Source organism: Ranitomeya variabilis, chromosome 4, assembly GCF_051348905.1.
Source record: "Ranitomeya variabilis isolate aRanVar5 chromosome 4, aRanVar5.hap1, whole genome shotgun sequence".
In the NCBI taxonomy this organism is placed as follows: domain Eukaryota; kingdom Metazoa; phylum Chordata; class Amphibia; order Anura; family Dendrobatidae; genus Ranitomeya; species Ranitomeya variabilis.
In genome coordinates this window covers 509,579,614-509,602,003 of record NC_135235.1, presented here as the reverse complement: position 1 = coordinate 509,602,003, position 22,390 = coordinate 509,579,614, and the positions used below count along the sequence as shown (strand labels likewise).

General features: G+C 39.8%; 1 protein-coding gene across 1 annotated transcript; it reads left to right on the top strand.

Moving 5' to 3' along the window:
• The first annotated feature begins 582 nt into the window (after window positions 1-582).
• Window positions 583-21,785, top strand: SOST (sclerostin). Its single transcript, XM_077257660.1, has 2 exons — window positions 583-937; window positions 18,985-21,785. The coding sequence occupies exons 1-2, from the start codon at window positions 715-717 to the stop codon at window positions 19,401-19,403; spliced, it is 642 nt and encodes a 213-aa protein (XP_077113775.1). The 5' UTR covers window positions 583-714; the 3' UTR covers window positions 19,404-21,785.
• The last annotated feature ends 605 nt before the right edge of the window (window positions 21,786-22,390 follow it).

The following is a 22,390-nucleotide window of genomic DNA, read 5'->3' as shown; positions in this document are numbered from 1 at the left end:
TTTCTTTCATTGGTTTCTTCTATACTGATTTTGTATAGTCTCAATGGCCATGGCTTGGATGGAGAACATTTTTTGTTTAGTTAATAGTTAAAAAATAGCTTAAAGTAACTGCAGCTAAAGGTTGGCTAAAAATGACTTTTATCCAATTCATTTAGTCCAATCTCGATTTGTACCAAGGCATGTGTTAATTGTGGCCCACAGTAACCGAATAACAATGCACAGCTGAAATAAATATTATAGCTGGCCAAGTTTGCGACATGGCGCGGATAAATTGGCCGAATGTTCACCTGTGCTGCAATCTCTCCGATTAGTTTGCCTTCTATGATTGATCAATAGTTTGGGGCAGAATATCAAATCTCTTTTCCCCTCCATTACCTTTTTGATCATTCTGCAATGCAATCGATTACACACAAGTGGATTTGTGAATGTGACAACGTTCTAGGCTGCTATGAAAGCAGATACTTTGGCTACCTAAACTGTGAGAAGGGAGGGGGGACAGAAAGGGATGAAGTAGTTAGTGTGGCCGGATAAGCAGACCACACCTCCCTTGTCAAACACTTCTTTAGCATGAATGAAGCCAGGATTAAGTCCTTCCTATCCCTCTCGTCATTGGCTGAGCCGGCTGAGGAAAAAGATTTAAAAAAGGAGAATAATGAGTGTCTGAGTAACATCTTAAGCTGTGACTGAGCTGGAAGAAGCATCAGAGGCAGCACCATGTACTTTGCCTTGGCTGTCCACTGCGCCCTTCTGCTGATCCACACTTTCCTAGATCCTGTGCTGGGATGGCCATCACTCAAAAACGACGCCACTGAGATCATTCCGGGCAACATCGAAAATACGGAGGTAGTCGTAGAAGCCACCATCACCAGCGACAATTACACTCTGAACCAAGCTAAACACGGGGGGCGATACCTGCACCAATCCACAGACCCAACAGGTAACTACACAAGTTACAAACTTTTCACATATTGCTTCCTGCACACATGTAGCAGAGCTGAGACTGTTCATTATAGCAAAACTGAGTTTGTGAGTTGTACCAGAGGTTGTCATTTACTAGTAAATTAATTAGTAACAACTTTGGGCCGGAATAACTTGTAGTCACAATAAGTAATATTACAAGTCTGGTTATAAAACTTTGGCTCTTGTACCCCAAGTTATAAACCTTGTCTGTAGGGGGCACTCATGTAGCAGTTGTTCATTGCTTTTACTATGCAGAGCAGTGGGTCATCACAGACTTGGCGCACACTGATCTAATTCAGATGGGAGGTAGGACATGATTTATCAAGGAGAAACACTGAGATAGAATTCCCCTTTAACAAGCGTTCATTATGGTCATTCTAGAATTATCATTTCCATTTTCCTTATTAAGGCCAGGAATCTGTTGAAAATATTATTGTGCAATGTGGAAAATGAATATTATATGATGTAATATTGTGTGAGCTAATAATTTTTACAGAATATCCACAGATGTACTCCATAAGTGCCAAATTAAATAGAATTTTTATGCATGTCAACACCACAATATATTGGGATCAATGTCTCTGTCAGCTCCATAAAAATATAGAGTCAGAGGTCAGACATGCATACTGCTCTACAAAGCTTGGGACCCCCTATTTCTGAGGAATGGTTGGTTTTCAATGGTCAGACCCCTAGCAGTCCTACATTTATCACATGCTCTTTAAATCAGTGACATATATTGTTTATGGGGCAAACAGTATTCTAGCTGTGTTACTTATGAGGTCCTATAGAACCAGATTTAGGGTTCTATGAAAAACATTGGTTCTCTCGGGCCATGAACATTGCAGGTAAAACCTATATAACCAACACACCTGTATTCTCCATGAGGTTGTACTGCATCAGTCTTGGATCATCATGTTGGTTCAGTAGTACCTTTAAAGATGAAGAATTTGTTGGCAAAGCTCTGACTCAATAATGTGGCCATATTTTGGCTGTGAGAAATTAGGGATCTTCCACTCAACATCTTACCTGAAAGTGTAAGGTGCTTTGCTTTCTCTGTCAGTTTTCATATAGAAGGGTCTGCATGGCCCTGATCATCGCATGAATGTACATTGGAGGTTATTGCATGACCAGCTTAATATAGGAGATCTATTAATCTTCATAAACATTGGCAGGTGGAATCTGACGGAATGACACTAAAATGCCTCATTCCAAGCTGTCAACTAATCACCACAGCATGTCATTATATAATGTGACCACAGTTTACATGTGGCAGTAAAAGGTTGAGAGAGCATCATATTATGTTCTCCCAAGCTTTTTTGGAATCTCTCTGCATTTAATTCAGAGGTAGTTCTGCTAAAGATCCAAGTAATCTGACATAGACTGGTTAACAAGGACAAGCTGCCTGAAGGATTGCGATCTTTATGATTGTTAAGTAGTGCATCCATAGCACTAGTCTATACGGGCAAGTAGATCAGAGAAAGTTGAATAAAACGATACTTGATATCTGCGATCCAATGTCTTATTTCAGAAAAATCCACAATTTTCTTAATTTTAAGATCTATGGGCCGGACACAGATCGTCCAGAGAATCTGCCTCTGTACATATTGCTTTAAAAACACAATTTTTGAATTTTTAATAATAGTCTTAAAGGGGCAAATTTATTTGGTTTATATTTATTTGCTTCCATTATTTACTTTTCAATGTTGAGTTTCCATATTGCTATACATCTACTTTTGCTAAGAGAAAATGTGCTCCATCCAAGATCTATTGCATCAGTGATAAATATTAGATTTGTTAGGGCCAGAGTATGAGTGTGGGGAACCAAAGTGACAGCCTGACCAGGACAATCAAACTTCTCCTTATCAGGACCTCCATAATGGTTGATCATTAATTATAGTCCTCACTTTATTTGTAGGCTTCATTGTCTCAAACATAATCACTATACCTTGTAGGATGGATGTCTCTTGCTGTATGAAGGTAGCAGGTGTCCCCTGGGTTATATGTTCTCACAGAGGAGATGGCATGAAAATCCCAAGCCTAATTATCATAGAGCATCTTCTGACCTAGATATGACTGATAGATAATCTTTTAGAAGTTTACACAATGGCTGGTAAGACGACTACCTCTTTGCTGGGTAATAAAGGTGTTTCACCAGGTGACAAATGTAAATGATCTAATCCCTTCAATTATTCTATGGTAAATAAGCAAATGTTTGTCATGTCCCGGAATGCCACTGTTTGTCTGTGATCATAGGTTATCATACCTAATGTATGTCACACCTGGCAGCAAAGGGGTTAATGTCCCTTTAAATGCCTCATAAATACCATGTTAGAGTAATGACTATAGGTTATTTGGATTGTCTGAGGATGTGAGAGTTTTGTGTAATAATATAGATAATGGAAGCTCATTCATCACTTGAGTCTATTGTGTACCTAAACATTAACACTTATCTCTAGGGTCTACTCTCCACTCTCCTCCAGTAGTGACAAGGACCAGCAGTGGCTAGTTTTATTGGCACATAAAAATTACATTGTGTAGGTATTACATTGTAAAAAGGCAACCTAGCACATTACATAAGAGAAAACTCAGGTCTGACTTCAACTGACATCATTAGAGTGTAGGCTCTCCGTACAATCTATGTACAGTGGGAAAAAAAAGTACTTAGTCAGCCACCAATTGTGCAAGTTCTCCCACTTCAAAAGATGAGAGAGGCCTGTAATTGACATCATAGGTTGACCACAACTATGAGAGTCAAAATGAGAAACCAAATCCAGAAAATCACCTTGTCTGATTTGGCAAGATTTATTTTGCAAATTATTTTGGAAATTAAGTATTTGGTCATTAACAAAAGTTCATCTCAATATTTTGTTATATATCCTTTGTTGGCAATGACAGAGGTCAAACGTTTTCTGTAAGTCTTCACAAGGTTGGCACACACTGTTGGTGGTATGTTGGCCCATTCCTCCATGCAGATCTCCTCTAGAGCAATGATGTTTTGGGCCTGCTGCTGGGCAACACGGACTTTCAACTCCCTTCAAAGGTTTTCTATGGGGATGAGATCTGGAGACTGGCTAGGCCACTCCAGGACCTTCATATGCTTCTTATGAAGCCACTCCTTCGTTGCCCTTGCTGTGTGCTTGGGATCATTATCATGCTGAAAGACCCATCCACATTTCATCTTCAATGCCCTTGCTGATGGAAGGAGGTTTGCACTCATAATCTCACGATACATGGCCCCATTCATTCTTTCATGTACACGGATCAGTCTCCAGTGGTCCCTTTGCAGAGAAGCAGCCCCAAAGCATGATATTGCCACCCCTATGCTTCACAGTAGGTATGGTATTCTTTGGATGCCACTCAGCATTCTGTCTCCTCCAAACACGACGAGTTTTGTTTCTACCAAACAGTTCTACTTTGGTTTCATCAAACCATATGATATTCTCCCAATACTCTTCTGGATAATTCAAATGCTCTCTAACAAACTTCAGACGGACCCGTATATGTACTGGCTTAAGCAGGGGGACACGTCTGGCACTTCAGCATCTGAGTCCCTGGTGGTGAAGTGTGTTACTGATGGTAGCCTTTGCTATGGTGGTCTCAGCTCTATGCAGGTCATTCACTAGGTCCCCCTGTGTGGTTCTGGGATTTTTGCTCACCGTTCTTGTGATCATTTTGACCCCAAGGGGTGAGATCTTGTGTGGAGCCCCAGATCGAGGGAGATTATCAGCGGTCTTGTATGTCTTCCATTTTCTTATTATTGCTCCCACAGTTGATTTCATCACACCAAGCTGCTTGCATATTGCAGAATCAGTCTTCCCAGTTGGTGCAGGGCTACAATTTTGTTTCTGGTGTTCTTCGGCAGCTCTTTGGTCTTCACAATAGTGGAGTTTGGAGTGTGACTGTTTGAGGTTGTGGACAGGTGTCTTTTATACTAATAACAAGATCAAACAGCAAACAGGTGCCATTGCTACAGGTAATGAGTGGAGTTACAAGTCTGTGAGAGCCAGAAATCTTGCATGTTTTTAGGTGACCAAATACTTATTTTCCAACATAATGTGCAAAATAAATCATGCTGAATCAGACAAGGTGATTTTCTGGATTTGTTTTCTCATTTTGACTCTCATAGTAGTGGTCTACCTATGATGTCAATTACTGGCCTCTCTCATCTTTTTAAGTGGGAGAACTTGCACAATTGGTGGCTGACTACCGTGTTTTTCTGACCATAAGATGCACTTTTTTTCCTCCAAATTTGGGAGGAAAGTGTGGGTGCGTCTTATGGTAGGGATGTAGCATGTGGGGAGGGGGGCAGCAGTGAGTGGGATCGCACTGTTATCCCACTTCAGGAGGCAGAAAAATGTCCCCACTGCTGGGAATCAGTGCTGGGGAAACCATGTGGTCCTGATGATTAAGTGCAGTGAATATTCATTAGCTACTCCCCGCCCACCTATCAGCTGAGCGGTGAGCCTGGAGCAGCAAATGAATACTCCAACTTAAGCAGGGACACACATGGTTTCCTCAGCGCTGATTCCTGCAGCAGCTGGGGAGATCCGTGTGTCCGGGGGAGGAGGAGGCAGCAGCAGGGTCCGGGGGAGAGGAGATCACTGGTACCTTCCTGGGCTGGAGCTGAGTGCTGTGCAGTGTGCACAAGGAGGACCTGTGATGATGTCAGAAGTGGGCGGGCTGGAGCATCACATGGCAGCACAGAGCCCTCCCTCTTCTTGACATCATCACAGGTCCTTCAGACTCCAACACTAGAATCTGCTGGCTTCCATTACCTGTGTGGAAAGGCAACAAGAGGGAGGGCTCTGTGTTTGCAGCCATGGGATGCTTTTACCTCACCACAGTGTGGCTGGCTGCCACAATTAAGAGGTTCGTCTTTCCAAAACACAATAAAGCAATCTGCCACTCCTTTAGTGAACTATAACTCCCAGCATGTCGTAGGATCTGCAAGACATGCTGGGAGTTATAGTTCTCCCATGGGATTTTAAAGCAGCACTCCAGTGTTATTTTGCAGTGCTGGAGTGGTGCTTTCAATATAAGCCCTGTGCCCCCATTCTTATACTCACCCTCCAGCATCTTCATATAGTACTTCACAGACACCACACTGGTCCCGCAGCTTCCAACATAATAACATACTATTATATATATAATAACACCACATATAATAGTATGTTATTAAATATTTTACCACATTTTTTTGCTTCAAATATTTTTTTCCCTATTTTCCACCTCTAAAACCTGGGTGCGCCTTATAGTCCGGTGCATCTTATAGTCCAAAAAATACGGTAAATGCTTTTTTTTCCCCATTATATGATAGGAAGTAGTCGCTTATTCTCAGAAGTAAAAGAAAGAGATCAACAAAGGACCCAGATTATAAACCCCTTTTATAGTTTTGATCCTAAAAGCATTTTGATCATGTGGTAGCAATAAGGCGTATGGAATGGCAAAACTCTTGTGAGCATAGTATGGGTATTTTGCTCCTTTTCTATGGTTAGAAGAAGTCCATAGCATTGGAGTTTCAAAAATTTACAACAAATTTTCAATTCACAGAGTTTTTTCAAGCCATGACCAACAGAAGACTTCTTTACTATGGTTGACCTCTGAATCAGAAGGTCGGTAACTCAAAAGTAGGATATGTGAACCTTATTGTGTAGGAAACTTTGTAAGCACTTTCTCAAGAACCACGCTATAATCCTTATCATTGTCAAAGCGGCAGTGCTCCCTTGTATACACCTCATTTTCAACTACTGTGTAATTAAATGGCTATGACCTACAGGCTTGTACACACTTTTACATCAACTACAGTAGTTATTTTGCAAAGTTTATCATTGTAATGTCACATAGTACATTCATCTTGAGTTGTAAACTGAATGAGGGTTATTCTCCATAAGCAGGGCAACAATTGTACCTGAAGATGGAGTAAGGAAAATTACCTTAGGTCATGCTGACCTTTTCTCCTATGAAAAATGGTAAAGACCTCTGCAAGATTATGTGGTACCATGAGGCCCCTTGTGCTTGATGAAAATTAATTAGCTATTCTAAGAGCAAACCAATACTGTGACTATCATGTCAAAATCAAGGCTCCACTTAAGGTTGCCTCCAATTCCAGGATGCCCTGGAACTTCAAGTTATGTTAATTAAAGATGAAAATTGCCTCTTCTGAGAAAAAGAGGACTTAACTCTATAGTGCCACCTGTTGGAAGTAGCGATCCTACAAGTCACAATCAACCCTTTAACGAGTCGTGCAATATGACTTAGGATAAAAGCCAAATCAGTATCTCAATTCGCAGACACGGTATTTCGGGCTGTTGGCCCTCGTCAGTGCGAAGCATGAGAACTGATTTGGCTAAGTGAGAGGCTCTGGATGGCATTGCACGGCGAATAAGCCTCCTTACCTTGACAAGCCAGCTGGTATGTCACTCTCCATAAGAAGAAACGTTACCCATTAATTAAAGAAGCACTCCCATCAAAGTTTGTATCCTCTTAATATATTTCAGTCATCATATGATATAGAAGAGAAGAAAGGGGAAATGGATAACATCTGCACTGCTGAATTCTAAAGAAGGATCAATAAAATGAAGGTGGTTTATTGTCATCGCATTTCAAAGTCAAACTGACTCCATCCTCAGCAAAGTCACATGTAATCACATTATATAGTACTGTGTACTTACAATTGCTCATTTTGCTTTTCTACCCAGTTCATTCTTCCCTTTTCTCTGCTCTATGTAGAAACAGGAAGGCTGTTTTTCCTGCATGAGTCATCCCACTTTTCCACTCCTGACCCAGTCGCTCCCTTCTAATCCCTGCCAGGGACTTTGGCAGCAACGCATGACTCATTCAGTGAAAATTGACCTCCTATTTCTAGATAGAGCTTAGAAGGATTCAGCTAGTCAGTTTTTATTCATGGGATGTCATAGACCTAATGTAAAAGAGAATAATTAGCTGGTTAGAAAGACAAAATGAGCAATTGTAAGTACACAGTGCTATATAATATGATGCCTGCAACATATTAAGAGGATAACAAATTTGATGATAGTGCTTTCTTAATATCATAATTATCAATTTATATCCATCATCAGTGCTTTTTTGGGATAAATCTAATAGAAAATATAAATATTTGCAGTTGATTCATGAATGAAATGTCATCCTGAACGTCAGAGAAATTGGTGTATACACGTCAGGAGAGCGATATGGTGGCATTTGACTTTCGACTCTGTAGACAGAATGTGGATGCACATAATCTAATATGCAGAGTTAACTCTTTGTTGTATTCTACTGTGTTTGAGCGCAGAATACAAGTTCTTTTATACTAGCACTGATATCATTCTCAGCATAAGAATGCTTTCAACACCCACACAAGAAATGATTGAATGGATTTTTCACATAGCGCAGTAGAGTTTGCATCCTGCTTTTAATTAATTTCAACCAAGGCAATCCATTTAAAGGCTGCCAATTAAATGGAACAGCTCTTTCATGTCCATTGGTGGTATGTAGAAGTACAATGAGAGAAAGGGGCCATGCTGTGAAGATTTTACATTGACAAACTACTGACAGCTACCAAAGAGAAGAAGGAACCCAGGGGTTATCATAACTGGTGACCTCAAAGAGGGCAAACATTGTGACAAAGCGGCAGGGGTTGTGGGTACAACATTGGCGTGCATGCTTTGCAGCCTACGTTGCTTCTCAAGAGCCAGAGTGCACTAATGCGTTCACTTGTTAAAAGTGGATTTACCCTGGGAAAAATGTGTTTAGCATAAAATAGTCATTCAATTCAGTAATTTTTGTGATACATAAATCTACATACTGCATATGTTCTATTCACCGTTGATTGTTTAAGGAAATGTCATGAGAAAATAACCTACTGTTTAAATACATTTTTTATGCTAAATGTATTTTTACATTCTTTTGGAAAGTTTTGGTTATTCATATCAAGATTAAAAATAGCAATCTTGACATTTTCACACTGGCTACTAAGAATTCTTTTACATTTGCCGTGTATTTTGAGGCCCGTTTTTGCGGATCGCCATTTTTCTGGTTTGGAATAGGTCCATCTCGTGTCTGTGCAGGCCTTCGAAGTGATAAACAGGAAGTACATGGGTGTGTCCTAGTACAAATAGGGTGTTTCACAAATACGGTCTTCACAGTGTACCACAAAATCAACACACTGGGCAAGCTTCTGTTGTTTTTTGCGGCCCCATTAATTTCAATGGGGGCCGTGTCCGTAAGCTGTGAAAAATATCGAGCAGGCTCGATATTTTTTCACGGCTGTAAATACGGCCCTCACGACCAAATGGCATACGGCACTCCAACGATTTTTTATGGCCCGTTTTTTCGGCCCCATAGAAATCTATTGGGACCGAAAAAAACAGCCCGCAAAAACACGGCAAGTGTAAAAGAAGCCTGAGACTAATTCTAGACTCATGAGTCCTGTTTTTTTAGAGTTCCACATGCATATTAGCAGCAATAGACTCAGACCCTATCTTTTGTATACAAGCTCTGTCCTTGTTTTTCTGCCTGTCGTGATACTGAGACTGTTGAAAAGTCTTCTGTAAAAAACAAGAGCTATGAATCTAAAATTAGCTCCTATGGCCAGTGTGAAAATTGATCAATTGCTATTTTTAAAAGAAGTCATCATATGAAAGATAACATAATAGTTGAATACATTTAACATAAAAATAGATTTTTAATAATGTATTCAATTGGTCATTTTCTAATGACACATTCCCTTTGAAGGAACCATTCCAAGTCTGATATTTAAGATTAGACAATATATTATTACTAGTGATGAGCGAGTGTACTCATTGTTCGGGTGACCTCCGAGTATTTGATAGTGTTCGGAGATTTAGTTTTCATCACGGCAGCTGAATGATTTACAGCTATTAGCCAGGCTGAGTACATGTGGGGGTTGCCTGGTTGCTAGGTAATCCCCACATGTAATCAAGCTGGCTAATAGCTGTAAATCATGCTGCTGAGGCGATGAAAACAAAATCTCCGAGCACTAAAAAAATACTCGGAGACTACCCGAAAAAACCCAAGCAATGAGTACACTCGCTCATCACTAATTATTACACATTGTGGGCAACCTGTAAAAGATATTCTGTAGCAAATATAGGGGATTGGGATCGATTTGTAGAGTTACAAAGGTTTACAAAATTCTTCCATTTCCATTGATAACCTGTTTGTATCCTTCTCTTTCACAAGCCAAAGTTCAATTATAACGGCAAAACTTTACTGAATACGGTGCAAACAAGACAACATTTCCTGCTCTGTCCCTGCGACTTCAGAAGGCTGTACAACACTAGCTCCCATCCTGGTACCGAACCCCTTATTTCTCCTGGGGTTGATCCCGCACAGCCACAATCCACAATCCACGCTGCCCGTCAAGCTAGGGAAGTTTCTATCCCCCAACCGGGGAATCCTCTGTCATTGCTATGGTGCATGTCCTGCCCTGGGCAACCTGCCTGAGCTCTGCTCTAAGAGCCAGAAGTGCCTCCCCTAAAGGTACCTTCACACTGAACGATATCGCTAGCGATCTGTGACGTTGCAGCGTCCTGGATAGCGATATCGTTGAGTTTGACACGCAGCAGCGATCAGGATCCTGCTGTGTCATCGTTGGTCGGAGCAGAAAGTCCAGAACTTTATTTCGTCGCTGGACTCCCGCAGACATCGCTGAATCGGTGTGTGTGACGCCGATTCAGCGATGTCTTCACTGGTAACCAGGGTAAACATCGGGTTACTAAGCGCTGGGCCGCGCTTAGTAACCCGATGTTTACCCTGGTTACCAGTGTAAATGTAAAAAAACCCAAACACTACATACTTACATTCCGGTGTCTGTCCCCCGGCGCTGTGCTTTCCTGCACTGTCAGAGCCGGCCAGCCGTAAAGCAGATTACAGCGGTGACGTCACCGCTCTGCTTTCCGGCCGGCGCTCACAGTCAGTGCAGGAAAGCACAGTGCCGGGGGACAGACACCGGAATGTAAGTATGTAGTGTTTGGGTTTTTTTACATTAGCACTGGTAACCAGGGTAAACATCGGGTTACTAAGCGCGGCCCTGCGCTTAGTAACCTGATGTTTACCCTGGTTACCCGGGGACCGGCATCGTTGGTCGCTGGAGAGCTGTCTGTGTGACAGCTCTCCAGCAACCACACAACGACGAAACAGCGACGCTGCAGCGATCGGCATCGTTGTCTAGATCGCTGCAGCGTCGCTAAATGTGACGGTACCTTTAGTCCTTGAGGCTTTGTACCGTCCCCCTTTTAACTCCTCCCAACAGTTTAACCCTTAGTACTCTATCCCTAAGCTAAAGAATACATTTACATATACAGTAAAAAGACATTAAGAGAACATCCCTTAATAATACCACACATGACACAATGCAAGAAAACCGCACATTACATTTATAAAACATTAGGAAGCCGCATGTAACACATGTGCTCATTATTCTGGAGAGAGAAGGCAATTTAGGGTCCTCGCCACCTCCTTAAAACTGCATCAATGCGGCGTGGCATGGAGGTGATCAGCCTGTGCCACTTTTTTGGTGTTACGGGAGCCCAGGTTGCTTTGATAGCAGCCTTCAGCTCATCAGCATTGTTGGCTCTGGTGTCTCTCATCTTCCTCTTGACAATACCCCATAGAGAATCTATGGGGTTAAGGTCAGGCGAGTTTGCTGGTTAATCAAGCACAGTGATACTGTTGTTTTTAAACCAGGTATTGATACTTTAGGCAGCATGGATAGGTGCCAAGTCCTGCTGGAGAATGAAATTTCCATCTCTAAAAAGCTTATAGAAAAACAATCCACTGGTACATAAAGAGATATCTCCAAAGGACAAATTGCCACATTGATAGACCCATATAAGTTTCCTTAGACACTCCAGAAAACCTTAAATCCTACACAGAACCAAAGGAGTATATGTCCAAAACAATTTTAACAAAATCAATATTTTATTAATAAAGACATAGTCATAACCAGTATAAAACAGACATGAAAAGCACAGACATCAACTCATGTGGGGGGAAGCACCACAACTGCAGTAACAGAATGAGCCAGTGAGCGGCCCAGCAAGGGTATAGTCCGTATCCACTATTACCTATACAAAATATAAAGCCCATTTAGTAGGACCGAATATAAGTGGATGTACCTAAATCTCCATATAAATAATAGGCATAGAATACTCCATATCCTCTATCCAATCCAACAAGGTACAAAATGAAAAAGACCCATTTAAAGGACGCTCAACTTACCCATAGTAATATCTGTCAGTGTGTGCTCCACAGCAGCCCCCAAAAAGCTTGTTGGCAGAGGGAAGCATGAAGTGCTCTAAAATTTCCTGGTAGATGGCTGCGCTGACTTTGGCCTTGATAAAACACAGTAGACCTATACCAGCAGATGACATGACTCTCCAAAATATCACTGATTGTGTAAACTTCACACTGAACCTCAAGTAGTTTGGATTGTGTGCCTCTCCACTCTTCCTCCAGGCCTTGTGATTCAATGAAATGCAAAATTTACTTTCATCTGAAAACTACACCTTGGACCACTGAGCAACAGTCCAGTTCTTTTTCTCCTTGGCCCAGGTAAGACGCTTCTGGCGTTGTCTATTCGTCATGAGTGGCTTAACACAAGGAATGCAGCACTTATAGCCCATGTCCTGGATGCGTTGGTGTGTGGTGGCTCTTGAAGCAATGACTCCAGCAGCACTCAACTCCTTGTGAATCTCCCCAAAATTTTTGAATGGCCTTTTCTTAACAATCCTTTCAAAGCTGCAGTTATTCTGGCTGCTTGTGCACCTTTTTCTTTCCTCTCAACTTTCCATTAAAATGCTTGGATACAGCACTCTGAACAGCCAGATTCTTTAGCAATGATCTTTTGTGGCTTACCCTCCTTGTGGAGTGTGTCAATGACTGCCTTCTGGACATCTGTCAAGTCAGCAGTCTTGTCCATGATTGTGGAGCCTACTGAAACAGACTAAGGGACCTTTTTTAAATTTTTAGGAAGCCTTTGCAGGCTTTTTTTGTTAATTATTCTAATTTACTGAGATAATGACTTTTGGGTTTTCATTGGCTGTAATGCTAGTTTCACACTAGTGTTCGGCAGGACTGCAGATGAAAGCCTTCTTTCTAAGTGAAGCCCGCCCACTGCTGCACCTCTTCCTTCAGGTCAATCCAAGTCTGCATGCGTCCGGCGTACCCTATCTTTAACATTGGGTACGCAGGCCATACGGATGTACGTGGATGCCTCCGCAAGCGTCATCTTGACGCTGCCCTGACCTGCGTCAAATGCAACATGTTGCATTTTATTGCAGTCGGCGCAGCTTCAAAACTACGCATGCGGAGGCATCCACGTACATACGTATGGCCTGCGTACCCAATGTTAAAGATAGGGTACGCAGGATGCATGCAGATGTAGGCGGGGCTGAAGGCCCTGCCGAACGCTAGTGTGAAGCTAGCCTCAGCCATAATCATTAACATTACAAGGAATAAACTCTTGAAATAGATCACTGTGTTTGTAATGACTCAATATAATATGTGAGCTTCACTTTTTGTATTGAAGAACTGAAATAAATAAACTTTTTGATGATATTCTAATTCTGTGAGAAGCACCTGTATAGTCAGACTATGTAAATTGACCCTAATAATAACTTTTTGCTACATTCAGATGTAATAACAAATGGAGGGGTGGGGGCTATATCAATATTAAATCTGACAGTGAGCAAAATAAGGAAAGATGATCTGTGCAATGCCCCTTGGTTCTGGAAGAGAGATTCGGGTTTATGATGTGTAATTTATAAGGTCATTTACTTCCTCACTCTGAAATGCTCAGTTTTGACATGAGCATGTTTGCACCACAAAATCCCAGGTTTCCTTTATCTAAATGTATAAGTCTGTCCACGAAGAGCGTCGTCTAGTGATAGCTGTAAGAAACTACAATTTTCTTATTTAAATTAGTGTGGAAAGTAGGGGATTTGATGTTCTATATGTGATGAAGTTTCTAGGTGGAGGGTTGCGGGACACTCCAATACTCTATTTTGATACAGGAAAGATAAATATCTTGGTACCGTGTTAGCCAGTAGATAGAAAAATATTTAGAATTGAGAGTCCTCAGTGGTTGATACCTTTTAATGGCTAACTGAAAAGATGGTAACAAATTGCAAGCTTTCGAGACTACACAGGTTTCTTCATCAGGCATGGACTAAAAGAAATTCTGGAGAATCACATATTTATGCATAAGACATCAGAGAAAAAAAAACAGAAAAAAAAACATGGATAAGACAGGTGACATGAAGCAGAATTACCATGAGTGATAAACAGTTATGTCCATGTGTCTTTTTACATCAACTAAGGAACTAAGGAGTTTGCCCCTCAGACCATGTGGGGTCATCACAACAGAACCAGACCCCAATCAGAGGACAATAAAACATTCCTTATCTAAGAACTGGTCCAATATTTATGGACATAACTGTTTATCACTCGTAGTAATTCTGCTTCATGTCACCTGTCTTATCCATGTTTTTTCTGTTTTTTTTTCCTCTGGTGTCTTATGCATAAATATGTGATTCTCCAGAATTTCTTTTAGTCTATTCCTGATGAAGAGACCTGTGTAGTCTCGAAAGCTTGCAATTTGTTACCATCTTTTCAGTTAGCCATTAAAAGGTATCAACCACTGAGGACTCTCAATTCTAAACATTTTTCCAATGCTCTAGGCACTTATGCAGTGCCCAGTTGTCTGACCTCTCAGTTCAACCCTTCCACCTTATGTGCACATTTACATAATACTACATGTGATGGCTACATATACCATACATGCATAAAAATGCAGTTCATCATAATAAGCAAGCATTCTGCAGGAATCCATTGTAGAATCCATAGGGTTGATTTCTTGTAAACATCAGTTCTACATCTAGATGGAGCATTTGGTAGTGTTTACTCCAGGACACGTAATAAACCATTTATAAAGTAAAGCCTGTGTTAATGGCCACAAGGCACATTTAAAATGTGCTTTGAAGCATTAGACCATGTAACTCCAGAATTCTAGAAAGCTTGATAAGTTGAATTTGAAAACCCATTAATCTGATGAAGCATTTGGATTAGATGTGATGTCCGTAGGGTGAAAAATATATACTTTAAGAAATGAAATACATTTTTCCAGCTTCCTTTATTAAAATTGGCTTCTTTTCATATATGTGTTGATCAGAGAAAAACAGACTCGAAAAATTGAATAAAATTCTATTTTCTCCAGGCACTAAAATGTTATTGGAAATGTATTACAGATCTGTACAGTATCAGCATTTGTTTTTCTGCTTTTTTTAGTCTAACATTGGCTAAATAAGGGATGCCTTTACAGAGGATATATCTTTTACTAGATTGTAGTGGAACTAGGGTAACGAATAAATGTCTACACTTCCTTTATTATTTAATCTGAGACAAACTGTGCAGAGCTCATATATAAGAACTCCTTTCCTCAGTCAGAGATAGAACAAAATTACTCTGCGGTGCTGGGGATGAGTGCAATGGTACAGAAAAAGAAAAAAGTGATGATGTGACTTTTAATAACAGATTTTATTTAGGTTAATGTAAATGGCTGAATCATCACTAGTATAGGAAATCTTCTTTTTCGTATATTATTATAGTTAGAAGAAACACTCCAGGAAAAACGAATGGGGCCTGGGGGTGAAGGATGATACCAGGACTCTATCTTTTGTGGTCTATGAATCACTGTCATGCACTCTGTAGTATGCGTATAACTTCATTATTTTCCCTGGATTGCTCTTGTATATAAAACAATTCATGTTTATTTTGTATCATACTGAGTTTACTTCAAGGATACTATTAGGCACCAGGACATCACATCCCCCAATGCTGATACCGAATTGAGATTATACTTCCAGATTTTTCCAGCTGTATACCCAAAAGGCAACAGCTCGCAATGGACTTTGGTGAAACTTTTCACCCATAGTCATGCCCTTTTTTGTAGACCATGCCCCTCTAAGCCTGAATACAAAACTCTTAATGGATGATGCACACCAAAGCTTTGTTTAATTAAGAAGCATCTTGATGTCATGCACTAGAAATCTTCTAAAAATTCAGGTTACCAGTAGTGATGAGCGAATATTCTCGTTACTTGAGATTTCTGACTATTTTTTAGTGCTCGGAGATTTAGTTTTCCTCACCTCAGTTGAATGATTTACATCTCTTAGCCAGCTTGATTACATGTGGGGATTCCCTAGCAACCAGGCAACCCCCACATGTACTTATGCTGGCTAACAGATGTAAATCATACAGCTGTGGCGATGAAAACTAAATCTCCGAGCACCAAAAAATACTCGGAGGTCACCCGAGCGTGCTCAGGAAATCTCAAGTAATGAGTATATTCGCTCATCACTAGTTACCAGGAAGTTTCAGGTGGCTTTGGCGATGCATGGGAGCTCCACCAACCCATCCAAGAAGTTGCCCCTATTTCTGGTAGCCTCTTAGATGTTCCTGGGGAGTTGTGACATATGCGGTGGGTGCCCTTCATTCTCTAATAGTCTTTAATGGTTGTATAAAAGAATACAAATGACCGCACACTCCAACAATAAAAAAAAATGCTGATATTCTCCTATTCAAAGCAACTGCATTACTACGAATGGGGGTGGGGCTGAACCTGCCAAAGAGTCTCAGATGGGGAAGACAAATGCTATTCCTTTCTCTCAGTTGGTGGCAAAACCAAATTGGAGAGAACCCATTTTGAACTTTGCTATTAGACCCTCTATCTGTTTTGTAGATCATTGATAAACATATCTCCTATGTGGTGACTAGCATTTGTTCTTGATCTTCAGTGTCTTATAATGAAAAAACTGGCAAATTGTATATGGGTGAATTACAAAGTTATGATTATTTAGACATCCAGACTCCTTAACCTGCTAAGTACTTTCATGCCTACATTTTTTTACTTCTACGGTGTTAGCACTATGCACATTTTGTGCATACTTCAAATTTCTGAAGAAGTAGGGGATATATTGCTTGTGAAGTTGGAAACATTCAGTTCCACTCATTCATACTAATCAAAGCTTCAATGAAAAAGTTGAGAATTTCTGTGGACCAGAATCTTCTTATGTTATAATCAATGGTTTTGTTGTCCTAGCTGCAGGGCTCACTACTGAGCTACTTTGAAATAAGGGAGTGATATGTTAATTTGGAAGTAACGCGAAAAGCTACAATTTGGCTCAAGTTCATAAATTATTGTAAAAGTATCTTTCAATAAGATTTACTCTTGGAACATGTACACTTGAACTGTAGAAGCTTTTTCCAGATGCAAACTCCACTGGCAAAATAGGAAATTAAGCATTGACTTCACTTAAGAACATATCAGCTCTGGATGTTGATGTAAGTAAATTACAGTCAAGCCAGATATTGTTTGTGTGACTTACATTTGATTGTTTTTCTTTTCTTATATGTTGAATTATTCTAAGATGAATGATCCTTCTGACCTTTGCATTTGATAGTTCTTAGACACATTATTGAACTTTACATTTGCCCGAAGTCTTTTGCTATAGTTCATCCATGTTATGATCAAACTAAATGTTGAGCCTTCAGGAGTTACCAAAGTAACACATTGATATTCTTGTTGGAAGAAAGGGATTTGAGGCTTTCAACCGTGTCTGGATAGAAATGTATTATTATTCTATGGTTATGACCTTAGTATTATTTTGGCTTTATAATAACTCTTAAATTCTATCCAATTTGTAACATTGAGGTCACAAGTTAGTTTTTATAATTTTTAAAGTTAACCTGTCAGCAGGATTTTGCTAAGTAACCTACATACACTGTCAAGTTGACAGTGTTAAACTGATTAAAATGATACCTGGGGTGAAGAAATTCATCTTGTGGTTCTTGTCTAATTCTAATTAAAAGTTTCCAGTTAATGGGATTCTCAAGCTTCTGGGCAGGACTGTAGGCAGAGTCTTACCTTCTTCTCTAAGCCAGAGAAACAAAAGAAAGACCTGCCCACAGGCCACCCCAAAGCACAAACAGTCAGTCACTATTATGATGAACATGTTTGTGCTTCGGGGCAGGCCTTTGGTCAGGTCTTTCCTTGGTTTCTCTGGCATAGAGCAGGATAGAGCCAGAAGAAAAGACTCTGCTTACAGTCCCGCCCCTAAGCACGAGAAGTAGAAAGTAGTTCTATACAAAAAGACAAGGAGGCTTCATGGCAAACATCAAAGTGGACAACTTTGTTCTAGAGAAGTGTAACTTGCACTTTGGCCCTTTTGTTACCCCATAATTTGTCAATCTTGGAGTTCCTATGTAAAGGGAATCATTAGAAAGAAAAAAGTGAGGCCCACCTGAGCTGCTCTCTTTCTGCTCAAAGTCAATAGAAGCTTCTGGATCTATCTCTTTGAAATAGACAACATTTTGTAAAAGTGGAGATGAAGCTAAGAAGGGGTGCAGAGATTAGAGTTGCTCACAGAAGGACAAAAACTCAAAAAACATCAAAAAGATACAGCCTTACCAACACCAGGTCAGATTACCAATGCACTAGTAGTACGAAGTAGACCACCATGACAAAGGCGGGAGCAGCATAAGTGCAAAATACTGATGGAGCAACCATTCACTTGATGGAGTAACTCTCTCACAATTGATGGGTTTGTGAGTGGTTGCTCCATCAGTATTTTGCACTTGTGCAGAAATACGAGTTGCAATCAAGTCCAAAGCCCTTCTGTACCATAAGAAGATACAAGTAATATAGATGACTTATGGAAGTTGGAAGAACCTGTTTTGCATTGTGGCTCAGGAGCTTCAAGTTACTGCCCTGTGTATATTTGCTTTATTTATTCAATTAGTGTTTTATTAAAGTAACTCAATTTTAGGACATTTTGGGTTACAAGTGTCTGAGATCATACTATAGTATGGAGTCTACAATATATTTGCTATATTCCATACACCAATAATACCACTTTGTATAATGGTGATTAATGTGTCACTGATGTAAATTCTCATACTAAACAATCCATACTAAGTATATTTACCTTTCTAATTTTTCTTCAGATCCCTCAGAATTTAGCTGCAGAGAACTACGTTCTGCTCAACATATCACAGATGGTCCATGTCGCAGCCTGAAACCAGTGAAAGAGCTGGTTTGCTCTGGCCAATGTTTGCCATCTCATCTCCTTCCAAATGCTATTGGTCGAGGAAAATGGTGGCGCCAGAGCTCAATGGATTACCGCTGTGTTCCAGCTCACAGTCATTCTCAACGTATTCAACTCATGTGCCCTGACAATGAAGTGCGAACATACAAAATTCGAGTGGTGACTTCATGCCGATGCAAGAGATATACCCGCTTCCACAATCAATCAGAACTAAAAGATTTTGGAAAAGATATATTGAGGCCTGCAAAGAACAAAAAGCCTCGACTTGCAAGGCTGAGGAGCAAAACAATCCAGCACGAGTTGGAAAATGCATATTAATCACCCAGTGCTAAGGTTGATGCTATTTATATGTTTTATAAGGATGAGGTGCCTGTATGTGTCTTATCTGTAACTCACATACAGATTCGGTCTGAGGAGTTACTTAAGGAATTTAAGATTAAGGCTGACCTAGTATCTACAGATTAAGTTGAACAGGCCATTTAGCAGTCTTAAAAAGAATGACTGGACTGGAGTAGAGAAGAGAAAATACTCAGTATGTTATTTCTAATATTACATATTATATTCCAGAGCATTCAGTTACGTATATAATGGCAGCCCGCTTGTACGGACGGCTACTATGCAGAGAAGAAAAAGGGTTGAGAGACTACTGCAAAGTTCTACTATAGGAAATGATGTACATTTTGGAGATTGCATGAAGTGAAAAGGACTTTGAAACTAACTGCTTGTATATGCTTTGTACTATAGCCCAAAGACAAGCGTCCAATTTGCGCCATGAATAAAAGTGTAAATAGGCTAGCTGACGCTCTTTATAAAAAAGAAATTTTACCTTAAATGATATCTTTGCTGTATGAAAATGTAATTCATGTCTTCTTTTACATAGAATCAAAAATTCTCCCCCAATTCCAGCCATCCCTATTTTTTCCATAAAGATACAGATAGAGACATTTAAAGGCTCCCGGGTGAGAACAGTATAAGGGTCTGTTGTGCTTTAATTGCAACTCATACATCTCCCCCACCTGACTCTTTAACGCTCTACCAATGATTGTGATGTACAAATTCAAGAAAATATTGAACCACTGCCCCACATGTGTTTAGGGGCCATTGGGTATGGACACCCCTGAGTTAGACCCAAATTGTTAAAAGTCATCCAGGTGTAATAAAGATCCTTCAAGGAATACCGCAACAAGACACGTCTTTTCCCGCTGTGCAGATGATTTTAAGCATGATTTTTATTTTAGTTTAGAAAAAAATCCTGCTGTGATTTGTTCACTAATACAAGTTTAGTAATCTTCGAGAGGTGAGGGCTGGCTTCTCCTAAATCCTTGACTATTAGCTATTTTTCAGTAGATTTTTGTATATATCATTGCTAAGACATTCAGTAGTTAATATTTTAAGGGATCGCTGTCATTATCCCTAATTGCCAATGGTTCATAGAAAAATGTAATATGCCCTTAGAAATTTTTTAATAAATAATATGGGTCTTAAAGTGGTGCACAAATGGTGCACCACTTTATATGAATTCTTCTTGAATATGAAACTTAAAGGGAACCTGTCACCTCAGAAAATGCTATTAACTTGCAGATATGGGGTTAATCTGCAGGTAAATATTGTTTCAATACTTCATGGCTATCTTACTGTAAGTTTAGTTCCCAAAAGAAAATTAACTTATTTCCTACCGGAACCGCCGGTTTTCAGTCATTGAGACATGCATAGAATGGCTCCAGTCACCACTCACAGCACCGCTCACTATAGAGATGGATGTAAGCATCTTTAACTGACAGATGCCTGAAAGCCGTTGGCTCCCAGGAAGAAATAATTTAATTTTATCTTGACAGTTGTCATTTCAGTATGGCATTTGGAGAGCATTGTAGCACTATTTACCTGCAGATTAACTCTATATTTGGATGTAATTAGTGTTTTACAAGGCTGATGCAGGAAACTATATCAACCCCAAGGACTCTCAATTCCAAATATTATTACAAGGTGATAGTAACCCTTTTAAGGACACTTTAAAAAATGAAGAAAATAATTTTATGAAAAAAAACCTCATGATATTGCCTTTAATATTCTCAGACTATAAACTATTGGTTCATTAATTTTCAATGTACTGGAAAAGTAACACTATGTTGTCTCTTGCCAATGTGTTTTTAATAACTTTCAAATGGCATGTGGCCCATGAAAACACTTTTTTGGTCTAGATAACCCCAACGTGCCCTTTTATGATATCCTGCTATTATGGAAAAGGGGTACTATGATCAGGACTCTGCTTTATTGAGCACAGCAGAGATCCACCCTCCAGCAGATCCATCTCACCTGCACTGCACATGGACTGTTCCATTGATTGCTGAAAATAGCATGAATCTGTCCTCCGATTGATGATCTGCGCATGGTCAGAGGGAACGTACACGTGAACAGACGTTCTTCAAATTTGACAATGTCTTTCCCAAATTAAAAAAAAAGTGAAATTCTGGATGCTAAATTTATAAAGATCAGTTGCCCTACTTTAAGACCATTCTAAAGTAAATCCCAATCAATCTTATGGCATGTCTACCATTGGTTTAAAAGGTGGAATATATTTATTTCTGTTATTTATTAATGTATACATATTGTACTGTAAAGAAAGAAACTGAATATTGCCTTAACATATTTTAATATTGCAGATATTTTGATTTATTTTCAATAAACCGTTGATTATGTTTATGTGTATGGCCTTGAATCACCTTCAAACTATTTGTAATAATCTCTCATTTTTTTGAGTACCACAGTGATATATATGCACTTTATAGAATCCCCTAAGTAAATCTATTTATCTTCTTCACCTGCTGTAGAGTCAAATGTGTAATCTCTTCTGTTTCTACTACTGAGACATCTTACTGAGATGCCAATTCAGGAAAGAACATTTACATTTATATAGGTTATTACAGTTTCATAGATGCTTGCAATCAACAGATGCATCTAAAAATTATTTTTATATTTCATCCTTTGTGAAAGGTAGGTTGAGAAATAAGCAGTAATGATTGTGGGATACTCTAGAGCAGTGTTCTCCAACTCCGGTTCCTAGAACTCCCAACAGATTATGTTTCAGGATTTCCCTAGTATTTCACCGGGTGATGAGATTCTTGCCTGTCCATGTGATGCAATTGTCATCTAGGCAATACTAGGAAAATCCTGAAAACATGACCTGTTGGTTGCTTTTGAGGACTGGAGTTGGAGAACATTGCCCTAGAGCATGATTGACTATAAGTGTCAATGAGGAACACAAAGTTGCCACATTCTCCACCACTGATGTACATTCATAAACCAGG